Source organism: Gracilinanus agilis, chromosome 3, assembly GCF_016433145.1.
Source record: "Gracilinanus agilis isolate LMUSP501 chromosome 3, AgileGrace, whole genome shotgun sequence".
NCBI lineage: Eukaryota > Metazoa > Chordata > Mammalia > Didelphimorphia > Didelphidae > Gracilinanus > Gracilinanus agilis.
The window spans coordinates 648,968,128-648,989,079 of NC_058132.1; the positions used below are offsets into that span (position 1 = coordinate 648,968,128).

The 20,952-nt window shown below is 45.3% G+C and overlaps 1 protein-coding gene across 1 annotated transcript in view; it reads right to left on the reverse strand.

Annotated features, from left to right (window-relative positions):
• FARP2 (FERM, ARH/RhoGEF and pleckstrin domain protein 2) overlaps positions 1–20,949 on the reverse strand; it is a 108,257-nt gene extending 87,308 nt beyond the window's left edge. Inside the window, exons 1-2 of the mRNA XM_044669514.1 lie at positions 20,877–20,949; positions 13,216–13,442 (exon numbers count right to left, since the gene is read on the reverse strand). Coding sequence (XP_044525449.1) covers positions 13,216–13,419 — 204 coding nt within the window. The 5' untranslated portion in view covers positions 13,420–13,442; positions 20,877–20,949. The remainder of the gene's footprint in view (positions 1–13,215; positions 13,443–20,876) is intronic.
• Positions 20,950–20,952: the final 3 nt, after the last annotated feature.

Consider the following 20,952-nt stretch of genomic DNA (forward strand, 5'->3'; position numbering starts at 1 on the left):
CTCTTCATGGTCCGGAGTCTACCTAACTTTATCTTGTACTTTCTAAGCACAAAGCAGGCCACAATTCCAGTAAACCTTTTGTCTGAGATCTGTTATTCACATTCTTAACTTTTTTTTTTTTTTTTACTAAATTTATTTTCTAAAGAGACCAAAATAAGGCTCTTCCCTAAGTATATATAAAGCTCTCAGGGTTTGTACTGGGCTCCTAAAGCAAGCATTGCTTACATTCCTAGGCAATGGGCCACTGTCTGCCAGCTGGGTACTATTATCGTTTAATATGGAAGGAAAGAGACATAATTGTCAAAACGCATCTATTAACACAGGCTAGGAACGGCTTTTATCCGAGACAACATTCCTCCTGCACAGGAGAGCCGAGGTCTGTACAGAGAGCAGAAAGAGCCCTCAAGCACAACCAACAGCTCTTCTCTCCTCTCCTCCTCCCTCCAACGATGGGCCTCCTCCAGGCCTGTGCCAGCCTCTCCACTGGGACCATTCCATCCTGACCCAGGGAGGTCTTCCTGGACACTCTGTGAGCAGAGTTGAGAATGGTCTGCTTACTGTTTCCAAAATGGTCCATTTACTCTGTTTCTTTGTAAACTCTATCCATTAGAGACTACCTGGATTAGCCAGCAGCTTCTTTTAAAAAGGCCAATAATACCTCCCAGAGGATTACCAGATGCTGTCTCGTTAGCATGAACTGGTGCGACTACACTGCTTATACCAGCTAAAATAAGAGAACACATGCTGTGATGCTGGGTGAGGGAGGGTGTACCCCATATCAATGAAAGGGCAATGTTCAAGCCATTCTTTAACTGGAAACCAGCTTAATGAGAAGGGATGGCTTTTCTCTCTCTCAAAAATGTGTAAATGAATCCATTTAAAATACCGACACATAACAAGGGCATAAATCTCTATTTTAATAGAGTCAAAATACAAACAAAAAAATGGATTTTAAATAGACATAAATATCCCCAAACTGAGGGCAGATGCAGTGAAAGGAGTGCCAGGTCTAGGGTCTGGAAGACTCATTCAGAACCAGAGTTCAAATCTGGTCTCAAACACATACTAGCTGTGTGACCCTGGGCAAAGAAATCATTGAATCCTGTTTGCCTCAGTTTCCCCAAAAGGAGCTGGAGAAAGAAATGGCAAACCACTCCGGTACCTTTGTCAAGAAAATACCAAATGTAGTTATGAAGAGTCAGTGTGAAACAACTGAACAACAAAAACGTAGACCCATCCACCAAGCTTCTGCCTAAAGCTGATGTTTTTAAGAAGGGTGAACATTCATGAATCCACATGGTAAAGCGCCAGACAGAAGGTATGAATGGGTGGGGAAAGCTTTGCCTCTCCTCTGACTCTCCCTACAATCAGGACAGGCCTAGAATCATAAACTCCTTCATTCAATAAACATTTATGGAAAGTGGGTTAGAGAAGGCCCCAAATTATGCACATGCTGACCATACATTTCTGTCCAATCGTTCTTACAAACATGACTACAACCACATTTTGGATCTGACTAAAGACTTATTTTTGTTCTTCTATGAGAAGTTACAAGGCCTCCAAAAATAGAATTCACCACCAAGTTCCATTCAGGGCTTTAGAAGTTGAAGAAATGAAAAAATGGAGACACTTTTTTCAAAACCTAGTTTCTTCATCAAACAGCATAAAACCAATTCTACTCCTTGTTAATCATTAGAATGCACCCATTGTAAAGAGCTACTTTCCCTAACAATTGCTCTAAGATGTCTGTATGGTTTTATTATAAACCTTATCAGGAATTAAAAAAAATAACCAAGGTCACCCACAAATCTATGGCTGTAATCTAATTAGACCGCCCATCTAATCCATCCCCAGTTTTATAGATGAGGAAGCTCAGGCCCAGGAAGGTGGCGTGACTTGCTGACAATGGCAAAGGTTAGATTTGAACCAGGCTCCTTAAACTGCAGAGCCAGGGCTCTTTCCATTGCATAGGGAAAATAAGGCAAATTTCCATGTCATTTACCTCTTGAAATGCCAAAATGTTTATGATTTTATTTTTTTCTGGTAGAAATTTTTCTCAAATGAATTACAGACTTCCTGTCTTTTTAGAAAAGACACAAGCCTACCTTCTTTACTCAATAAAGCAGGAATCCCAAACTCAGAACTGTATAATATGGGAATAATACAGTGAACATCCATCCTGAGAGGCTGGTGAGGCATGTCCAGCCACCAAAAAGAGGAGTAAATAGAGACTCTGAGTGAAGATTTGAGTATCACAAGCAAATGCCAATACTGGCTCTTTCCCTCTTTGTCTCTGCCTCCGTCTCTCTAGCTTCCCTCAAATGTTAGCTAGAGTTCCACCTTCTGCAAGAAGCCCAGTCCCCACTAGCGGTGCCCTGGAGGTAGCTGGGTGGAACCAGGGGATAGCACTGGAGTTGGAGTTGGAGTTGGGGAAGACCTGAGCTGATCTGCCCCAAACACATACTGTTTGACCCTGGGCAAATCACTGAACTCCCCTGGGCCTCAGTTTCCTCATCTGTAAAACAAGGATAATAGTAGTATCTACCTCCTAGGTTTTGAGCATCAAACAAAATAATCTATCTCGAGCCCTTTGCAAACCTTATAATGGTAGAGAAAGGCTAGCTAATAAGCGGCATTATTGTCATCTCCAATTTATCCTGTCTATATCTTCTCCATTAGAACCAGAGCCCAAGCACAGGGGCTGTTTTGGCCTTTCTTTGTAGCCCCAGAACTCAGGGCATGGTGGTTCCTGGCACTTTATTAAGCAGCAGCTGCTCAATAAATGTTCACTGTTATTGTTGTTCTAAGACCTTTAGTATGTGTGGACTTGCTGCTATTTATTTTGGCTGCTGTGAGGCCTTGCTTGCTTCCTCTTCTCAGCTCTACTGTAAATTTCTAGACACACAATCGATCTCATAGAAAGCTGGAGCTGGAAGGTACCATTTTAAGGGCGGGGAAAGTAAGGCTCAGAGTAGAAATGGGAGGTAAAACAAGAAAGCAGAATAAAGAGCTCGTGAGAAATGACCACTTATTTGATGTGCTTAGCCACTTAAAGCAGAACAAAGAGCAATGGGCTTAACTGTCAGGCTTCAGGAGAGCAAATAATTTCCTACCCAGGGATCCAAAAAAGTTCCAGAGTACAGCTAGGTAGCACAGTGAAAAGAGAGCCAGGCCGAAAGTGGGAAGGATCTGGGTTCCAATCTGGCCTGAGACTTAACTCCCATCGCCAAGGCCTTGTTCTTCTCTCATGGAGTTGTTACTACAACAGAAATTAAGGATTTAAGAAAAAAAAATTACTGGGGTGCCTCAGGTAGTAGTGAGCAGGCTCCTGGCCACTGGCACTTTTCGAGCCAAAGGCAAATGAGCACTCCTTGCATTCTTTCTCAGATCCGGGTGAGACTAAATGGCTGTGGAGGTCTCTGCTAGTTTGGAAATTCTCTTAGGGACAGAAAGTGCATGCCCGGTGCAAACCCTTACCTACCTAAATGAAGGAACAGATGGCAGAATTATCAGATTTTCAGATGACAACTGAGATCCCAAAAGATCTCACAGCAGGAATGATATCTCATCTAAACTTTCTAAACTCTCCAATACTTCTCCCACTGTTCTGCATACAGACAGCACTAAATGAATCAATGAATCTTTTAAAAAATAGATTTTTGCCGACATCTCTTGTTTCTGTAGCACGTAGATTTCCCCCGTGTTCTTCCTTCCTCAGAGCCAGCCCTTATATCAAAGATTTTTTTTTTTAAGATAAAGAGGAAGAAGAGGGGGAAATTTTTCAGTAAAATTCAATCAACCCATGGAAAAAAGTCTGAAATCCTACACAGTGTTCTCCACTAGTGGGCCCCTACCAGCTTCCCCCAAGCAGGAACTTCCCCTCTCCCTTCTTTAGGGTTGGTCTGGCTCTTTGCTTGACCCTCGGCAATAGTCGTCATTCCTGACTGGTGGCTGTTCTTTCCATGTTGTAGTCATGGCATATATTCGTACATTGTTTTCTCAGCGCCGCTGACTTCATTTTGCATCCACTCACCTAAGTTCTTCCATGTTTCTCTGCATGCATTGTGTTCACTGATCCTCAAAGACCCCAAGGTGCTTAGCCATTCCCTTGTTGACAGTGTTGCCTTCGTTCCCAGCTTTTTGCTTCTAAAAAGCCCCACAACAGACCTCCGTGGGAGCTAGGCCTAGGCTAGGGGTGGAATCTTTGGATCAGAAGGAGACATCCCGGTCACTTTATTTCAGGCTTCCCAAGTGCTCTTCAAAATGTCTCAAGTGCTCTCCTCCCACCATGACTGCTCCCATTCTTGTCACCTTTGTCAGGTTCTAGAGCCCTGCACCTCTTTCAGCATTAGTGATGCTCTTCACGAGGCTGCAGTCCTCCAGAGTACTGTTTGCTCATAGCTTCTTGCCACAACTGGCTTCTGTGAATGAATGAATCTTGACAGGCAGAAGGGGTCAAATCTATTTAGGTGAAATTCAATAAATCTAATAAATGTCAAGTGTTAGAAAATGTGAGACCTGCTTGGCCAGCAGTTCCTTGGAAAAGCAATGGGCCGTCAGACCAACAGATGGGTGAGCTGGTTTGTTAAATTTCTTTTTTGAATCTGTTTCAAGGCAAGGCTTGCTGGAAAGGGAAAGGAGAAAAGGGGCCTCCTGAGAAATGACTGGGCTAGAAAAGCAAAAGTCATCAATACGCTTCTTTTCAAAGAAACAGAACCGAGGTTTCTTATGGTCTATAGCAGGGGTCGGCCACCTTTTTGGCCATGAGAGCCATAAACACCACATTTTTTGAAATGTAATTTTGTGAGAGCCGTACAGTGCTCACAGTGCGGCTCCTGTAACAGCGCCTGAAAAAAAATGGACTTTATGGCTCCTGCAGAAAGAGCCAGATCTGGCTCGAGAGCCATACGTTGCCGACCCCTGGTCTATAAGCTCAGTCTGGGTCAAAACATAACAAAAAGACCAATTTGATGTTCAGCTGCACTGACAGAGAAGGACCCCAGTTTCCTGAGGGAGGGTGGGGGCAGTGCTCCAAGGCAGGCACATGTGCAGTACTGAGCTCTGGAAGGCCCTTCCCAAGACAGTGCCCTCTGCCTGGTGCTAGGGAGAGCTACAAAGACAAAGCTAGGCAGTCCCTGCCTTCAAGAAGCTTATATTCTCTTTCACTCCCTACCTTCCTTCTCTCTTTCTCTATCCCTTTCCCACCCCTACCCCCCTTCCCTTCTCCTACCAAACTTTTCAATGCCAGGGAAAAAAGGAGGCTGACAACCCTAGAAATGAATCTAAATGGAAATGATGAACTGATACTCCTTTTGGGAGGCTGCAGTCTGGTCTCTTCTATTATACACCCTTCCCCCAAAAAAACAACACTGCATCCTTCAGCCTGGAGCTCACACCTCAAAAGTTCCCTTAGCCCCTGGGGCCTCTCCCTCAGATTGGAAGACTTCTCCCAGAATCTCCATTTACCTAGGCTGTCTAGGCCAACCATCTCTTTATTTCTCAGCAAGTTGCAATCTGTATTCTTCCACCATACCGAACTCTGAGGGGGGAGACAAGGAAACAATAGGTTGTCAAACTTGGGGAATTTTTTTTTCCACTGTTGCTTTCTGTTTTCCCCATTTTGCTTTCTATTCTCTTAGATATACATCTTTTAAGAAACATTTAACTCTTGGGGCAGCTAGGTGGCTCAGTGGTTAAAGCACCAAGGCTGGAGATGGGAGGTACTGGGTTCAAATCTGGCCTTAGACACTTTCTAGCTGTGTGCCCCTGGGCAAGATACTTACCCCCTATTGCCTAGCCCTTACCACTCTTCTGTCTTGGAACTCATACTTAGTATCAATTCTGAGAGAAGGTATGAGTTTACGAAAAAGAAGCATTCAACTTTTTCATGAAGAAATAACTGTTCAATATTTTATGCCAGCTAGGTGGCTCAGTGGATTAAGAGTCAGGCCCAGAGATGGGCGGTTCTGGGTTCAAATCTTGCCTCACACACTTCCTGGTTGTGTGACCCTGAGTGAGTCCCTTAACCCCCATTGCCTAGCTCTTACCACTCTTCTGCCTTGGAATCAATACATAGTATTGATTCTAAGACAGAAGGTAAGGGTTTTAAAAAACTTTTTTTAAAAATATTTTATGCCAATGAATAACTTCATTATTGTCCAGGAGCAACATAACTGAACTATCCCCTCTACCCCAAAGACTCACTGAAATGCCTTTGCTTGACACCTACCTTACAGTCAACCCTGGGGACATTGGGACTCTTCCATCTGACTTGCAGCTGAAATATCCCATATATGTTTTCTCCCCCATTAGAAGAGGAGCTCCTGAAGGGCAGGGCCTGTCTTACTTTCTAGGCACATCCCCATTAACACAGTGCTTTCCACAGAGAAAGTGCTTAACAGATGCCTTTTTTCATGCATTCACATTTTTACACACAAAAATTTCTCAAAGATTCTATTTGACTGTAACCATGAGACTGATGTAAATTCAGGAGGAAGCAAGCAGGAAGAAGTGAATTTCAGAATGAAGGGATCTAGTGACAATGGGAGGGAGTGTCCCCCAAAGAGGTAACACGCCTGGGAAGGGGAGAAAGCCTCCTTGAGACAAGAAAAGCCTATCGAAGCCTGGCAAGTGCACGTTTGGGGTGGTGGGAGGGGAAGAGGGCCATGGGCAAAGCTCCATTTTAAGAATATCAATTTGACAGCTCTGAGGGGTATTGCAATAAAGCCTGAAGACGAGGAAAGCATTGTAGAGGCAGGCGATGTGTGAGTGGAGAGAAAAGTCAGAGTAGTAGTGAGGGTAGAATGGACAAGCCTTGGAAGCGAGTTGGCGATGGGGACTGAAGAACAGGAAAGAGCCACCAATGAGTCCAAGAACATGAACCTGAGAAAAAGGAAGGCTGGTGTCAGGAACAGGATTGGACACTAGAGGAGAGATGGGTTTCCATTCTGGCCATATACTGAGCTGATGATGGAAGAATGATGATTTTACTGATCAAAACGGGGGAAAAAGCATGTCAGTTTGGGAGTCTGGGGGATGTGGGGGGTAGCTCTGTCTCAGGCATGTTAAATGTTCATGTAGTAGCAAGACAAAAGGTCAAGAACTGGAGAAGAGGAAGAAAGGCCAAAACTAGGGAGAGTGAAAGAGGGAGAATTCAAGCACAACAGAAAAGTTAAGAACAAGGACTGGGAAGCCGGGAGAGCAGAAGATGGGATGACCTTTGAGTGTTGAAAAACAGGGGAGCAGCAGGAGGGTTAAAGGCAGCATGGAAGCAGTGAATGTAGAGCATCATCTGAAAAGTTTGGCAGGGAAGGAAAGCCAGCTAAAGGGCTTTATAATAAACTGGGCTGTAGTGGACTATTCTTCTTTCAGAAATTACCTTCCCAGTCTACAGAAATGTAACTGCCCCATTACTTCTCTTCTTCATATTGTTAACACATGAAAGAATGTACTGGTGAAAAGAAAAGCTCCCTACTTCGAAGTCCCCACTTTTTGTTTCAATTTTTCTTCTGGGAGGTGATGGAGAGAAGAGGCGGGAATGGGTTGAGATGTTTGTGCTTGGAAATAATTGAAGGATAATTGCTACCTGGCTGCAAAATAAAAGAAGTTATACTCTGTTCTCTTCTTTGCAACACATGGGGGGGGGGAGGAAGAGAGTTGTGGGGGAGGGATATAGGGGTAGGAGAGAGGGGGAGGAAGGGAGAGAAAGAGGAGAGGAGGGAGAGAGAGGGAGAAAAAAGAGAGGATGAGGATGGGAGAGAACATCTGTTATGAGGGTTATCTCTGTAACCACAGCAACAAAAAGGCTATTTCTAGAAAACCTCACCTAGAGATCTCAATCTGGAAGGCTTCCTTGAACCCTAATCACTGTAATTGGATTTGTACCTGTGTGCAGGTAAGTGTTGGACGACTTCCTTCTTTCTTTATTTTCATTTTAATTTCTTCCTCAATGGCCAGAATTACTTTAAACCCATGTCAAAATCTAGGTTCATTCTCTATTCTCTTCCTCTCTCTGTATGTCTCTCTCCCTCTCTGTCTCTTTCTCTCTCTCCCCACCCCTCCCTTTCTAAGAATAAAAAGGTCCACATTTCTATCATGCACCACCCAATGTCACCACATTCCTGGGCAGCAGAATTAAAAGTAAGACATCTAGACCCCAAACAAATAGCAGGTTCTGAAAAGCCACAGTAAGCTTGGGTAATCTGGTTACACCAGAAATGGTAACTAGCTTTCTTTTAAAAAAAAAAAACCAAAAACCTCTATTATGGTCATTGAACAGGAGTATTTCAGTTGTTCTATCTTCCAATTAGTCTTGAATATCCTTGGTCATCTGTATGTGGAGTAAAATAGACTGTAATGCAATGTTTTATTTTACCAAGTCTATTTTTTGTTTTGTTTTGTTGGTAATCAACAAACAATAAATACTACGGGATTAAAAAAAACACCTGTATTATCTTCAAATCCGAGATGCTGAATCCCTAACTTTCTCTTCTGAAGCTGACAAAAATAAGTTCTAAGGCGGTTTCTTCGCCCTGCTTAAGGTATTCCTCTGGTAGCAATGACAAACATCTGGCTAAGATTCCTTCTCAAATTCCTTTCTTCTAGGACAGAAAACATTAAATGCTGAATTGACTGAAAAAAAAAATTAAAGGAGTCCAAGAAGGCTGCATCTGGCCCAAGATCCGCGTCCTGCTACTTGTCACACACATAACCTGCTAAGCCTCTCACAGCTGACCAAATAACAATAAGGCCTTGAGCAGGCAGCAGAGGCAAAAAGGGAGTACAAAAGAAGCTTTGGGGTTTGGAGCCCCACCCTTGGCTGAGGAAGTCTGACTTGGAAGTGCCAAGTCCTCTGGGAGAGGTGTTTCACCAGGAAGACTGAACCCTTGGGGAGCAGACTCCAAAATGCTCCTCTGAATCTCCAGGCATTAATATTTAAGAAAATTCCAAAGCAGGCCTCCCATTCAACATGTCCCAAACACGTTCATTTGGATTCAGAGTCAGGAAACAGGTTATACTGTTCTAGTCTTTTTCTCCCCCCAAACTATCAACAAAGAACTCCTCCCCCTAAAAAGCCTGACGAGGTGCATCACATCTGACTGGGGCTTCAGACTCAAAGCGTTACTAATGCATGTCTTAAAACCACAGGAAATCACAGCCTGATATACAAGCTTCCAAATGACTTCCTTTATGACTCTGAAAAAGTACTTTCCAAATCTGGATCCAGTTTTCTAATTTCGAAACCACAGAATTCAGCCAAGTGTGTACAAATCAGGCTTTATTAATGCCAACAACTGGCCCCTGACCACAAATAGCTAAAAACTGCACACGGCCATTTCGAACTTCATTTAAGGCCAAAGTAAAAATCAAGATACAGTCACTGGTCTGGGTTCCATGAACATTCCACCCTACCGATGTCCCCAGCTTTGCCTTCTTCAGGCCATACACATATCATATCCCATTAGAATAAACACTCACAAAAGAAGAGAGTCCCTGACCAAGCATTCCAAAGTGTTGCTCTTATCCTGTGGCCTCGCAAAACCCTGGCCGGCCATCAGATTCAATAAATACGTGTTTGAGAAGCCCAGACGTTCAGAAAGTCCCGAGTACCCAGAGAACTGACACACAAGGTAGGAAGGTTTAATAGATGTTAACAGCAAGTTTCTAGTTGCAAAATTTCAAATGAAACAAAAATGCTCTACAAAGTTTTGGTGACCTGCTTATCCAGAGGTGGGGAGGGTGCCAACAAAGGGCACAGTCAGGCCTGCAAAGTGCATCAGTCACATCCACACTCTCACTGGAGCCTCAGGAAGATGCCGACAGGTATTCTGGGCCCCAAAGTGATTTTCCTAAAGCACAAGGCCAACCATGCAGGCCCTCCCTAGCACCTCCAGGACCAATACGGAATCCTCTGGCCCTTAAGAGCCCCACTTCCCGACTCCTAGTCTTCTCACACTTTAGCCCCATCTCCTCTCTCATCCCCACATACTGTTTGCTGCAGGGATCCTAGACTCCTTGTGGTTCCTCACCTCTCTAGTGGTTTCCCAGGCCTAGAAAGCTCTTTCATCTCTTCCCTCGAGGGTCAGTTCAAATCCCGCTTTCTAAGGAAGGCTTTCTCGGAATTCCCTCAAAATCTCGCTTCCTCCTGCTACCTTCCCTCTCTTGTTTGCACAGAGCTCTTTGCACGCTACCTTCCCCACCCGACAGTGAGCTCCTATTGTCTTCTACAATTTCTTAGACCCCCAGCACTTAGCACAGCACCAGTCATATAAGAGGTGCATAAAAAAGGCTTCCTGAGCAACTGACCATTTGACTATTGAGGAAGTTACTGGCTTGCTCCTGGACACGTGGGAAACCATCAAAGAAAAGCAGGCCAGATGCAGCCTGTCTCTCTGGACTCTGGATCAGCATAATTCCAGCAATGCCAGGCTGATTCCCATTAAAGGCTCCCTTTGAAATTCCTCCCCAAACTCACCTTTCAAAATGACTGAATCCCAAAGGAAAGTGACACAAAAAGGCAGAATGAGACTGCTTTCAAACAAGCCAATGGGTACATGGCAACAGGGGCAACTGGGTGGCACAGTGGATACAGCACCCAACCTGGAGGCAGGAAGATCATCTTCCTGAGGTCAAATCTAATCTCAAGACACCTACAAGCTCTATGACAATGGGGAAGTCACTTCACCCTGTTTGCCTCAGTTTCCTCATCTATAAAATGAGTTCAAGAAGGAATGGCAAACCACTCTGGGATATTTACCAAGAAAACCCCCAACAGGTCACGAATAGTCAGATGAGACTCATAATGAATGACCAACAACAGAGAAATAATGAATTAGATTTACTAAAAGCAATCCCCTGCACCATCCTCAGTTTACTTGAGACCCCAGATTTAGCAGGAAAAGACCTCAAAGGACAGACATTGGGTCTTACCCCTTCAAAGACCCAGAGGGGAAGGGTCACAAAGCAAATGTGTGTAGGAGGATGGAGCCTGCAGCTGGAAGGGACCTTTGGAAGCTTCTAGTCCAAGCATCTCATTTTAGACAAAGAGACTGTGGCACAAAGGCACAGGGACAATTGGCACTTTGGGCTCTAAGTGCCCTGTAGGCAACAACTGCTACAAACACACACCTGCCAAGGTGAATTATTGACCTTTGAAAACTTGATCAAGTACCTCTGTCAACATTCCATTTTTATAGAAAATTTCTGTTATCATTATTTGCTTCCCTATGAAAACCACAAAAGTCCTCTTCTCGATGTCTACCAACTCATGGAAGGTACCAACCAAATGCAGCACCTCCCAAGCTTCTACCCAGGGTAGAAGGCATACACACACCAAATCTATTATTTCATGAAGGCAGTTACAACAAAACTAAAGACACTTATATGGCTTTTTAGATGTGCAAGGTGCTTTATTGCCTTTCAAAATAATTGGCAAGTACATCAAATTTTTCTTTCTTTCTTTTTTTTTTTTTTTTAAACCCTTCCTTACTTTCCGTCTTGGAGTCAACACTGTGTATTGGCTCCAAGGCAGAAGAGTGGTAAGGGTAGGCAATGGGGGTCAAGGGACTTGCTCAGGGTCACACAGCTGGGAAGTGTCTGAGGCCAGATTTGAACCTAGGACCTCCCGTCTCTAGGGCTGGCTCTCCATCCACTGAGCTACCCAGCTGCCCCCTCAAATTTTTCTTAACTAAATAAAGGCACTTTTTAGGCCTCTGAGGAAAAACTACCTTTGTCATTTTGAATGACATTTGAATGAGATATCCAACTGGCATCATTATTTGGATGCAGATTTTGACATGACAGTTTCTCCAGCACAAACATTTAAGTGTTCAGAATGATAGAAGAAGTCCATATGTTGAGCTTTTTTTTTTTAACCCTCCCCTTCTTTTCTTAGTATCAGTTCCAAGACAGAAAAGCAAAAAGGCTAGGCAACTGGAGTGAAGTGACTTGACCAAGGTCACCCAAAGGCTAAATTTGAACCCAGGTCCCAATGCTAGGTCTGGCACTCTATCCACTGTGCTACCTAGCTGCCCCAAATCCATTCTTAAGGAAAGGATGAGAGTCAAGGCTGACTTCTGAGAGAAGTCTGACTGGGGAGCTTTGACAAAGACTAAACCGCTACTCTTTCTGACAATCTACCAGGCAAGGGGCATTCTCCTCCCTAAATCACCAGCCTAGAGAAGGCGGCATTTGGCTGACAGGCCTGTGGCCCTCGTCTAGTCAGCAGGACTCTAAGTACAGGGAGGGTAAAACAAGGGGTAGAAGGAAGCTAAGTACAGAGATATGGAATCTCAGTGTTTTCAAAGGTCAAACCATGTGGGTAATTGAGGGAACTACCTAGCAAAGCATCAAAGAGCTAACTTGGTTAGATCAAATTCCTGAGTTTCTGCCAAACTTGTCCACGCACATCAAAACCAAACTGAGCCCATGTTTGATGAACAGAGGCGATAAATTCCAAAGCTCCACAAGGCCTGCGTATCTGCAAATCTGCATCTAAAAGCCACCTCCTGTTCTCTCCGGCCAGAGTCCCAGCCTGCTGGTGATTTAGATAACCCACACCTGCGCTTTTCTCCTTTGGTACCAAGAGTTTTCATTAATTAAAGGTGAGCAAGAGAAGAAAAACCAGATTTACCTGAAAGCAAGCTTTAGATTACATAATAAAAAACCAACTCGGTAACCAGTAACGTTAGCTCCTCTGTTAGACTCTAAAGCAAACGGACCAAGTGCAGGAAGGTGCTTCGGGCTGCCCATCCAAGCCCCTCACTTTACAGAGAAGGGACTTGGCCCAGGCCACCCAGGACCAGTTCACCCTCAGGCCCGATTTGAAAAACTTGAGGAAAAGAACTGCATTTGACAAACAAGAATGATTTTCCTTTTCCACTCTCTAGGATCTCGGATCATCTCTGAAGGCTGACACCACACGCACAGAGTGACTCACCTACTAGAATTCTACCCATTAATGCTCTAGCATGCAGATGAAACTGGTATGATCAGTCACGAGAAAGAACTGGGGAAAACAGAGAAGGAGGCAGAAAAGGCATTTCTAAATCTACCTTCCAGCTTTGGGAGATTGCTTCTAAGAAGTTCATGCCTGTATCAAAAAAGCTATTCTTCCTATTGAACAATGACCATGACAAGGGCTAAAAGCCATAAACAAGTAGGAAAGAAGGGCCCCCTTCCCAGCAAAAGCCTCCCCCCCCCCATATCCACGCTCACCTCCACATGGAGTACTTCAGTGGTGTTGTCCAGCAATTTCACTTTAATAGGAAGGTCCTTCTCTTGCAGTTTGGCTGATGTCTTCGCCATTGCTGAGGACAGACTTTGCCCTGGCTCCAGAGAGCTGATCCCAGTGTGATTCGGGCCCCCTAATCGGCTTCCTGGAGTCTCTAGGACTCGATACGTTCCTTCAATTTCTCCCATAGTTCACCAGCGAGGAGTAATCACTAAAAAAAGGGGTGGGGGGCAGAGAAGAAACAACAAAATACCTCATTACTCTGATGATCTATTACCAAGCTGTCCAAATCATATTAAAATGCTCTCTGCGTGTGTATGTGGGTGTTTTCTTTACATCCAGTGCTCTCTCTTCTCTCTTCAACTTGCACCAAAATTATGAGCCCAAGCTACATTCCTCTCCAGTCCCCCAGGACCTCAGAAACTCCTTAAGGGCAGAGACTGGTTTATTTCTGCCTCTGTGTTCTCAGTGCCCAGTACATCACCTTAAAAAATGTTTGTCTTGCTCCAACTGTTCTGAAGAATAATCTGTAACTATGCCCAAAGGACTATAAAATTGTGCATACCCTTTGACCTAGCAATGCCACTACTAGGTCTGCATCCCAAAGAGATTTAAAAAAAAGGAAAAGGACCTTTTAGTCCAAAAAGATTTAAAGGAGCTCTTTTTGTGGTAGCAAAAACCTGGAAATTGAGGGGATGCCCATCAATTGGGGAATGTCTGAACAAGTTGCGGTACATGATGGTGATGGAATACTATTGAGCTATAAGAAATGATTATAGAGATGATTTCAGAAACACCTAGGAAGATTTATATAAACTGATGCAAAATGAAGTGAGCAGATGCATTGCACACAGTAACAGCAATAATGTATGTTGATCAACTGTGAATGAATGAACTCTTCTCAGCAATTCAAGGATCCAGGACAACTCCAAAGGATTCATAAATGAAAAATGCTCTCTATTGTCCCAGAACTGGTGAAGTCTGAATGCAGATCAAAGTAAAGCATTCTGCACTTGATTTCCTTCCTGAGTTTTTTCTTATATGTGCAAAATATGGCTTCTTTCACAACATGATGAATATGGAACTATATCACCTGATAGCACATCTATAACCTGCTTGCTGTCTCAGGGAGGGAGGACATCTGGATCATAAGATGTCAAAAAACAAATGTTAAAAATGGTCTCTATATGTATTTAGGGAAGAAATACAATAAACTATTTCTGGAGAATAAACAAGCAAACAATGAGATGGAGGGTTCGGTTCTTTGTCATTGAGCCAACATAAGGATGAGATGAAAATGAAAGAGAGGATTACTTAATACATGTGAAATACTTTTTTTTCTCATTAGGCCATCCACTAAGCTAACAAACTCTACTTTCAAAGTATATTGACTACAGAAGCTAACCTTGTTTAGTTTCCTACTCACTTTTAAAAAGCAAAACTCAATCCAAGTCAGCTTGATCTAGCCCAGGGCTTCTTCACCTCGGGTTCATGAACCTTTTTTTTTTTTTTTAATAGCTCCATAACTATATTTCAACAGAAATGGTTCCCTTTGTAATCCTAGGTATTTTACTTGTTGCATTTAAAGCCATTATTCTGAGAAGGGACACTTGATAGGCTTCAGCAGATGGCTGTCCAAGGGGGCCAAGTGAAAAAAGGTAAAGAACACATTTCTCGGGCCAGAAATATTGGACAAAAGCCACATGTGTTCTTCCAGCTCTAAGATGGTGATAAACAGAAATAATCATTCTGCTGGTTTTCAGCAACAGCAGCAGCAGCGCAGCAGCTCAAGTCTCTGAAGCACTTAAAGGTTTACTGAATCCTTTCCCGTGGAAGTAGAGTGAGCCCTATTCCACAGATGAGAAAACAAGACTTACCCAGAGCCACACAGCCAGTCAATGTCAGAGGCAAGACATAGGCCACCACTCATTCCATAACACCATTCAAAAAATGAAAATGGCTCTGAGATTATTAGTGGGAAACAAAATCTGTTTTCTGACACCACAAAGCAATGATTTGGCAGGAATTTCCCATTTAATATTTACTTCAGCTTTAAGATAAGATCTTAAAAAAAAAAAAAAAAGCGAAGGAAATTAACAGAAACAGCAAACATAACCTATAGCCTTAATGCTGACATATAAAAAAGACTGTTACCATCTATACTGGAGAAGTCCATTTAGCTCCCATTTTCCTGCCCTAAATAGTTTACTTTTTTAAAACAAAAACCACTGATAAGTGAGTATTAATATCAAATAAATTAAAGGACTATCTTCCCCAATTGCAAATGAGGAACTTGGGGCTGAGGCCAATTAAAAGAACAGCCCAGGACCAGAGTCTTAACTCAAACCCACTGACAAAAACTGCTTTGAAAAAAGGCTGGCCGGATCATATTCTGATAACAAAAGAAAAACTAGGAGCTCATGGATTCTAAATGCTGAAACTATATATAAAGATAAAGACATTAGCTAATAATTTTTCAAAAGGCAAGACTTGCAGCCTAAAACAGAAACATAGTAACCCTGTTTTTATTCAGACTTCAACAAATCAAACATGCCTTGGGCTTAATTATACCATCTTTCCAGTCTCTCCCACTCCCCAACACCCCATCCTTACTGATTTATGCTGATCTATCTGATGGGAGCAGACACAAGGTTACCATTTCAAGTGGTACCTTCCATTTCTTGTTTGCCATTTCCTCTCCCTTTCTGAAGACAAGACTGTGAATCTTTCTGCCCTTTCTATCATCATCAAAGTTCAAGAAGCAGCATCCCCAAAACCCTGGGATACAGGCGCTGTCTGTATTACTGTTCCCATCTCCAGATAAGACAGGTACTTACAGAGATTACGTGACTGGCCCAATGTCAGCAGCCAAATGGGGATTTCAGGAGGATCTCAATGCAGATCCCTCCCAACTTCTAGTTCTGAGCTCTACCCACCTGGCCAAGGGCCAATTACATAATCACTACAAATGTTCAGAAAGAGACTCCAAATTCATTTCAGATGATAAGTATTCTACTGTGTATGTACTTCTTCCCTAAATTTGCCTCTTTTCTGCCATTCTCAGGGTTCCTGCCTCAGGCTGGAAGTGCCTGGCCGGTCCATGTCCTGTTTACCTCACTACTGTCCACAGGAGTCAATCATCACCACTTTGTATCAACAGCCAAGATCCTTGTTTATAATATTTCTAAATCTCAGCCATATCTAGGCAGCTAAACAGCTAAGGGGTTTGTGCTCAAGGAAAAATGGGGAAAAAAATCATTCCCGCCCTCCTGTAAGGCAAGGGAACACAGAGAGGAGAGAAGAGATGAGTTGCCCCAAAGGCCAGAGAAGAAGCAGAATCACAAAGGGTGAAAAAGAGAGAGCCCCGAATAAGTGACAGCAGCCTTAGGTATTGGAGTGCTCCCCAAACAAAGCCTTAAAATGGGATCAGAATAGAATCTTCCCATGGTCTGGAGGGGGATGGTCATGGAGAGAATCAAGGGCATGCACCATATCAGGGAGTACCTTCAGGGCATTTCTCAGAGCCCAGCAAGTGCTCTCTCACTAGAGTCGGGACCTCTCACTAGAAAGCAGGCCTTTCTTCGAAGAACACCATAATGCCAAGGCACCCAACACCAGGGTAAAGAAAATGGGTAAAGAACAACAAAAGACTGCTGAGAAAATAGAAAGATGAGAATACAAAGAAAGGAAAAAAGGAAAACAGAGTTCTTTTACTCTAAGGTAGGAAAAAAAGCCATCCACGGATTGCTGCCAATTCCAGCACACTACAGCCGACAAAGAAGCCTCATAGAAGTCTGCACCCCGACCCTGCCATGCCAGAGTTTAATGTACTGCAGAAAGGCAAAAGGGCTGCAGTCCCTTGTAAGAATTCAGTACACTAAGAGACAGCAAGAGAGAGAAAACCAGACCTTTAGATGGGTGGTCAGACACAGAGTCCTCTGATACTTCCTCCTCCCCCATTACTCAACTTCCCAAGCACTACAAACAGGAGGGCCCCAATCACCGCAGAGATTTCAGATAAAATTATTCAACTAAGTTCCAAAATGATGTATGTCCCAATAAAGAGAACAATGGACTTGAGGTCAGAAAGGCTTCCTCGCTGTGTGACCCTAAGCAAGTCGGAATGAGGAGGTTGGATTCGATGACCTGGAAGGTTACTTACAGCCCCAACTCTATGCTTATATGACCCACACCAAATCAGGATTAATGGAGAGCTGAATGGCCTGCTGAGGCTACAAGATGTTGGCTATTTTTGCCACAGAGAATGGCTAATGGCTCCTCATGCTCCAAGGGCAAGATGAGCTACCCCCTCTGACTTTCTCCCAAGAAGAATGTTCTCATTCAAAAACATTCCAAAAGGACCTGGAGGGGCAGGAAGCAACACTTGAACAGCCTGAAAAGGCTGGAAAGAGGAAGGCTGAGGCACTGAGCAAGAGGGAGTAAAAAGGACAAACCAACTCTCTGAGGCTCTTCACAATGAAAAGGAAGGAAGTTGAACCCAAGCTCTAAGCAACAGGTACCTGCTTATCCTCAGAGAAGCTATGACAGGGGTGCTGGCAAGACCAGGTCCAGGCAGATTGGGGAAGGAGAGATGGCTAGTGGGGGTAGTTTGGTGACAAGCTTCCCAAAGCTGGCCAGGCCTGGCAATTTCCACCCGCTTCTGTTGAGTCACATGGGCACTGAGAGAAACTGCCAGAGAATTTAAAGAATCAGTCTACATTTTAGGCAACAAACAGAATTCGACTGAGTCAACACTGAGTAGGCATCTACTAGTTGCAAGGCCCAAGGAGAAGCCTCAGTGAGCAAAAGGGTTAATCTAAAACTGGAGCTTCCAAAGAGAAAAGCGGACTTGGGAAAGGAATGACCAGCAAAGAAATAGTATCAGAAAATGAGGTTTGGCTTTCTAGAGCATGGCAGAAAACAGATCTGGTAGAATGCCTGGGATGAATGGTTTGATGTCAACTTGCAAACTAACAATAATAATGCTGGTGATAAGGATAATAGCAGAATCCCTTAAAGAAATGAAAAGTGGGTGGGCAGCTGGGTGGCTCAGTGGGCTGAGAGGCAGATCTAGAGATGGGAGGACCCAGGTTCAAATCTGACCTCAGACACTTCCTAGCTTTGTGACCCTGGACAAGTCTCTAAACCCCCTTTGCCCAGCCCTTAAGGTTCTTCTGCCTTGGAACTGATACACTCAGAAGGTGACATAAGAGTTTAAAAATATATTGTAAAATGCTTTACATATCTGATCACACTTAAGCCCCAGCACAATCCTGTGAAGTGGGTGCTAAGTAATATCTCCATTTTACAGAAGAAGAAACTGAGGCACCAAGAGGTAAAGGGATTTGACCAACTTCACATAGACAAGGGAGGATTCAAACACAAATCTAAAACACTTATTGCCATCCCACCCCACCAAGTTGGGTTGTCTAGCTCTGTAGTAGACACTCTTTGTCAATGAACATTTTTATTTTTGCAAATTCTTCTCTTCTTAGAATCAGTATTGTGTACGGGTTCCAGGGTAGAAGAGCCATAAAGGCAAGGCAATGGGGGTTTAGTGACTTGCCCACGGTCATATAACTGAGAAGTATCTGAGACCATATTTGAACCCAGGACCTCCCATCTCCAGGCCTGACTCTCAATTCACTGAGCCACCAGTTATCCCCTGGTGCTGAACATTTTTAATCAATTACTAGCAAGGTTACTTACTATATTTTCAACTGACCACAAAGCACAATGGATGATTGGGGCAATAAAAAATTAGACTAAACTGAAAAAGGCAAATAGGGATAAATGTAAACTCTTCCACTTGGCTTCCCCTAGGGAGCCTGGACTCAGGATGATCTGAATTAAAACCTGGCCTCTGAGCAAGTCACTCAGTGTCAATGAAATCCTAACTGGGGAGGGCACAGCACAGTGCCTGGCAGATAGCAGGTGCTTCAGAAAACGTATTTCTTTTCCCAATTTCATATAGAAGAGATTGTGGGAGAGCCTGCCTGGTTGGGAGATTGAAAAAAAGCCCAACCCAACGTGGGCAGATCAGTACGTGTGGGAGCCAAAAATCTACACAGTGTGTCTAGAAGAGGGGACAGAGCCCACAGGAAGCTGGGGCTCGGGAAGGGCAGCCATGAGCTGCAGATTACCCTGAAGATTAAGAAGGCCTTGAACCAAAAGTAGACTGGTTAAAGGAACCCAGGATGTATGCAGCAGGGAAGGGCATGCACTCGCTCTGCCTGGCCTACCAGGGCAGGACAAAGGGCAACTTTGGGGGCATGCTGGGGAGTGGCTGGGAGGCCTCTTGCCCAGGAGACTGTACAGGCAGAAGCTGGCCAGGATGGCCCCACTTGGAGACAGATACTTTTCCAGCTTCTGGGGCAGGACTACAATGGGGCCTCCTGCTTCCTTGGGAGCTTATGCCCATTTGCCAGGCACAGTGCTGGGGGCTTCTCCTCAGTCAAGGCTGGCTATGCCCAGGGCTTGCTGGGGGATGGGGGGAGGGCACTGGATGGTCTCTGCAGTCCTCTTGATGGGAGATTCTGTGATAAAGAACTGGTTCCCACCAACATGGGCACAGGGCTCTGTTGGGCAACCTGGGAGAGCCTCGGAGAATCTGTTAATAAGGCAGCCGCTGCCCCCACCCCAGGAGGACCTGAGCCGCCAGACTATATTACTTTTCCTGCCGTCACTAATGCCTCAAGAAAGTTTGTGCTAGTGTTAGAGTTTTGCATGGCATCTGCTTTTGCCCAGCAGGATGGAGGGGGCAGCACGTGAAGGTCCCTGGGTTTGCCAGCCCATGCCTTGGGACGCTCTCTTCAGGGCTCCTCCTGCTTCGGAGGTGACCGGGCTCCAGGGCCCGCCCTTCATTAATCGCTCACCCAGGGAGTGGCCCCATGGCACCTTAACTTCCTGAGGCCCCAGGCCCATCCAGTCAGGCCCAGGCCGAGGAGTTCAGAGGGCTCCCGCAGCTAAGCGGGTCCTCAGTGCCTGCGGGCTTGAGACAGGAGCTCCGAACTGTCCCGCGTGGAGGAAGGATTCCCATGGCCCCGGCCCCAAGGTCACCGCCATTAGGAGGGTCCGTCAGCACAGTTCGGCCCAGAGCCAACTCGGACTGACAAACAGAGGGAGGGAAGCCCCTCGGGGTTTCTCCGCCCTCCAGCCACCGGCCTGGACCGGGCGTTTCCCCGCCACTGCGGGGCCTCCCGGGGACCGACCAAGGAGCGTCCAGTGGCTGGGCACCCCGGGGCCAGACTGGGCGCTAGGAGCCCCGCCTTTTCGCTCCTCTTTTGGGAGCGCTGAGAGAGCTACCCCTTCCCGGGCCATCCTGGTACCACGGGGCCCCCTCCGGGCCTCAGTTTCCCCTTCGACCCTCACCGAGACCAGCCCGTAGGAGGTCCCAGAGCAGAGTAGAAAGGGGGTTCGGCCCGCAACCCCAGCCCAGCCTCCCCGGCTCCGGGAGGGGCCGAGAGGGAGGGGCGGGAGGCTCAGGAGCGCGCGCGCAGCCTGCCCCCCCACCCCCGGCTCACGCTCGCGCGCCCGCAGCCCCTCCCCTCCCCCACCGCCCGGCCCGAGCTCCTCCCCAGACTCCGGGTCCCCTTCCCTCCTGTCCCCTCCCCTCCCCTCCCCTGCCGGACCTCCGCCCGCTCACCCTGCACGGCGTTCCGCTCCCAGCACGGCCGCCGCCACCGCCACCGCCGCCACCGCCCGCTCCTCGCACGGCTGCC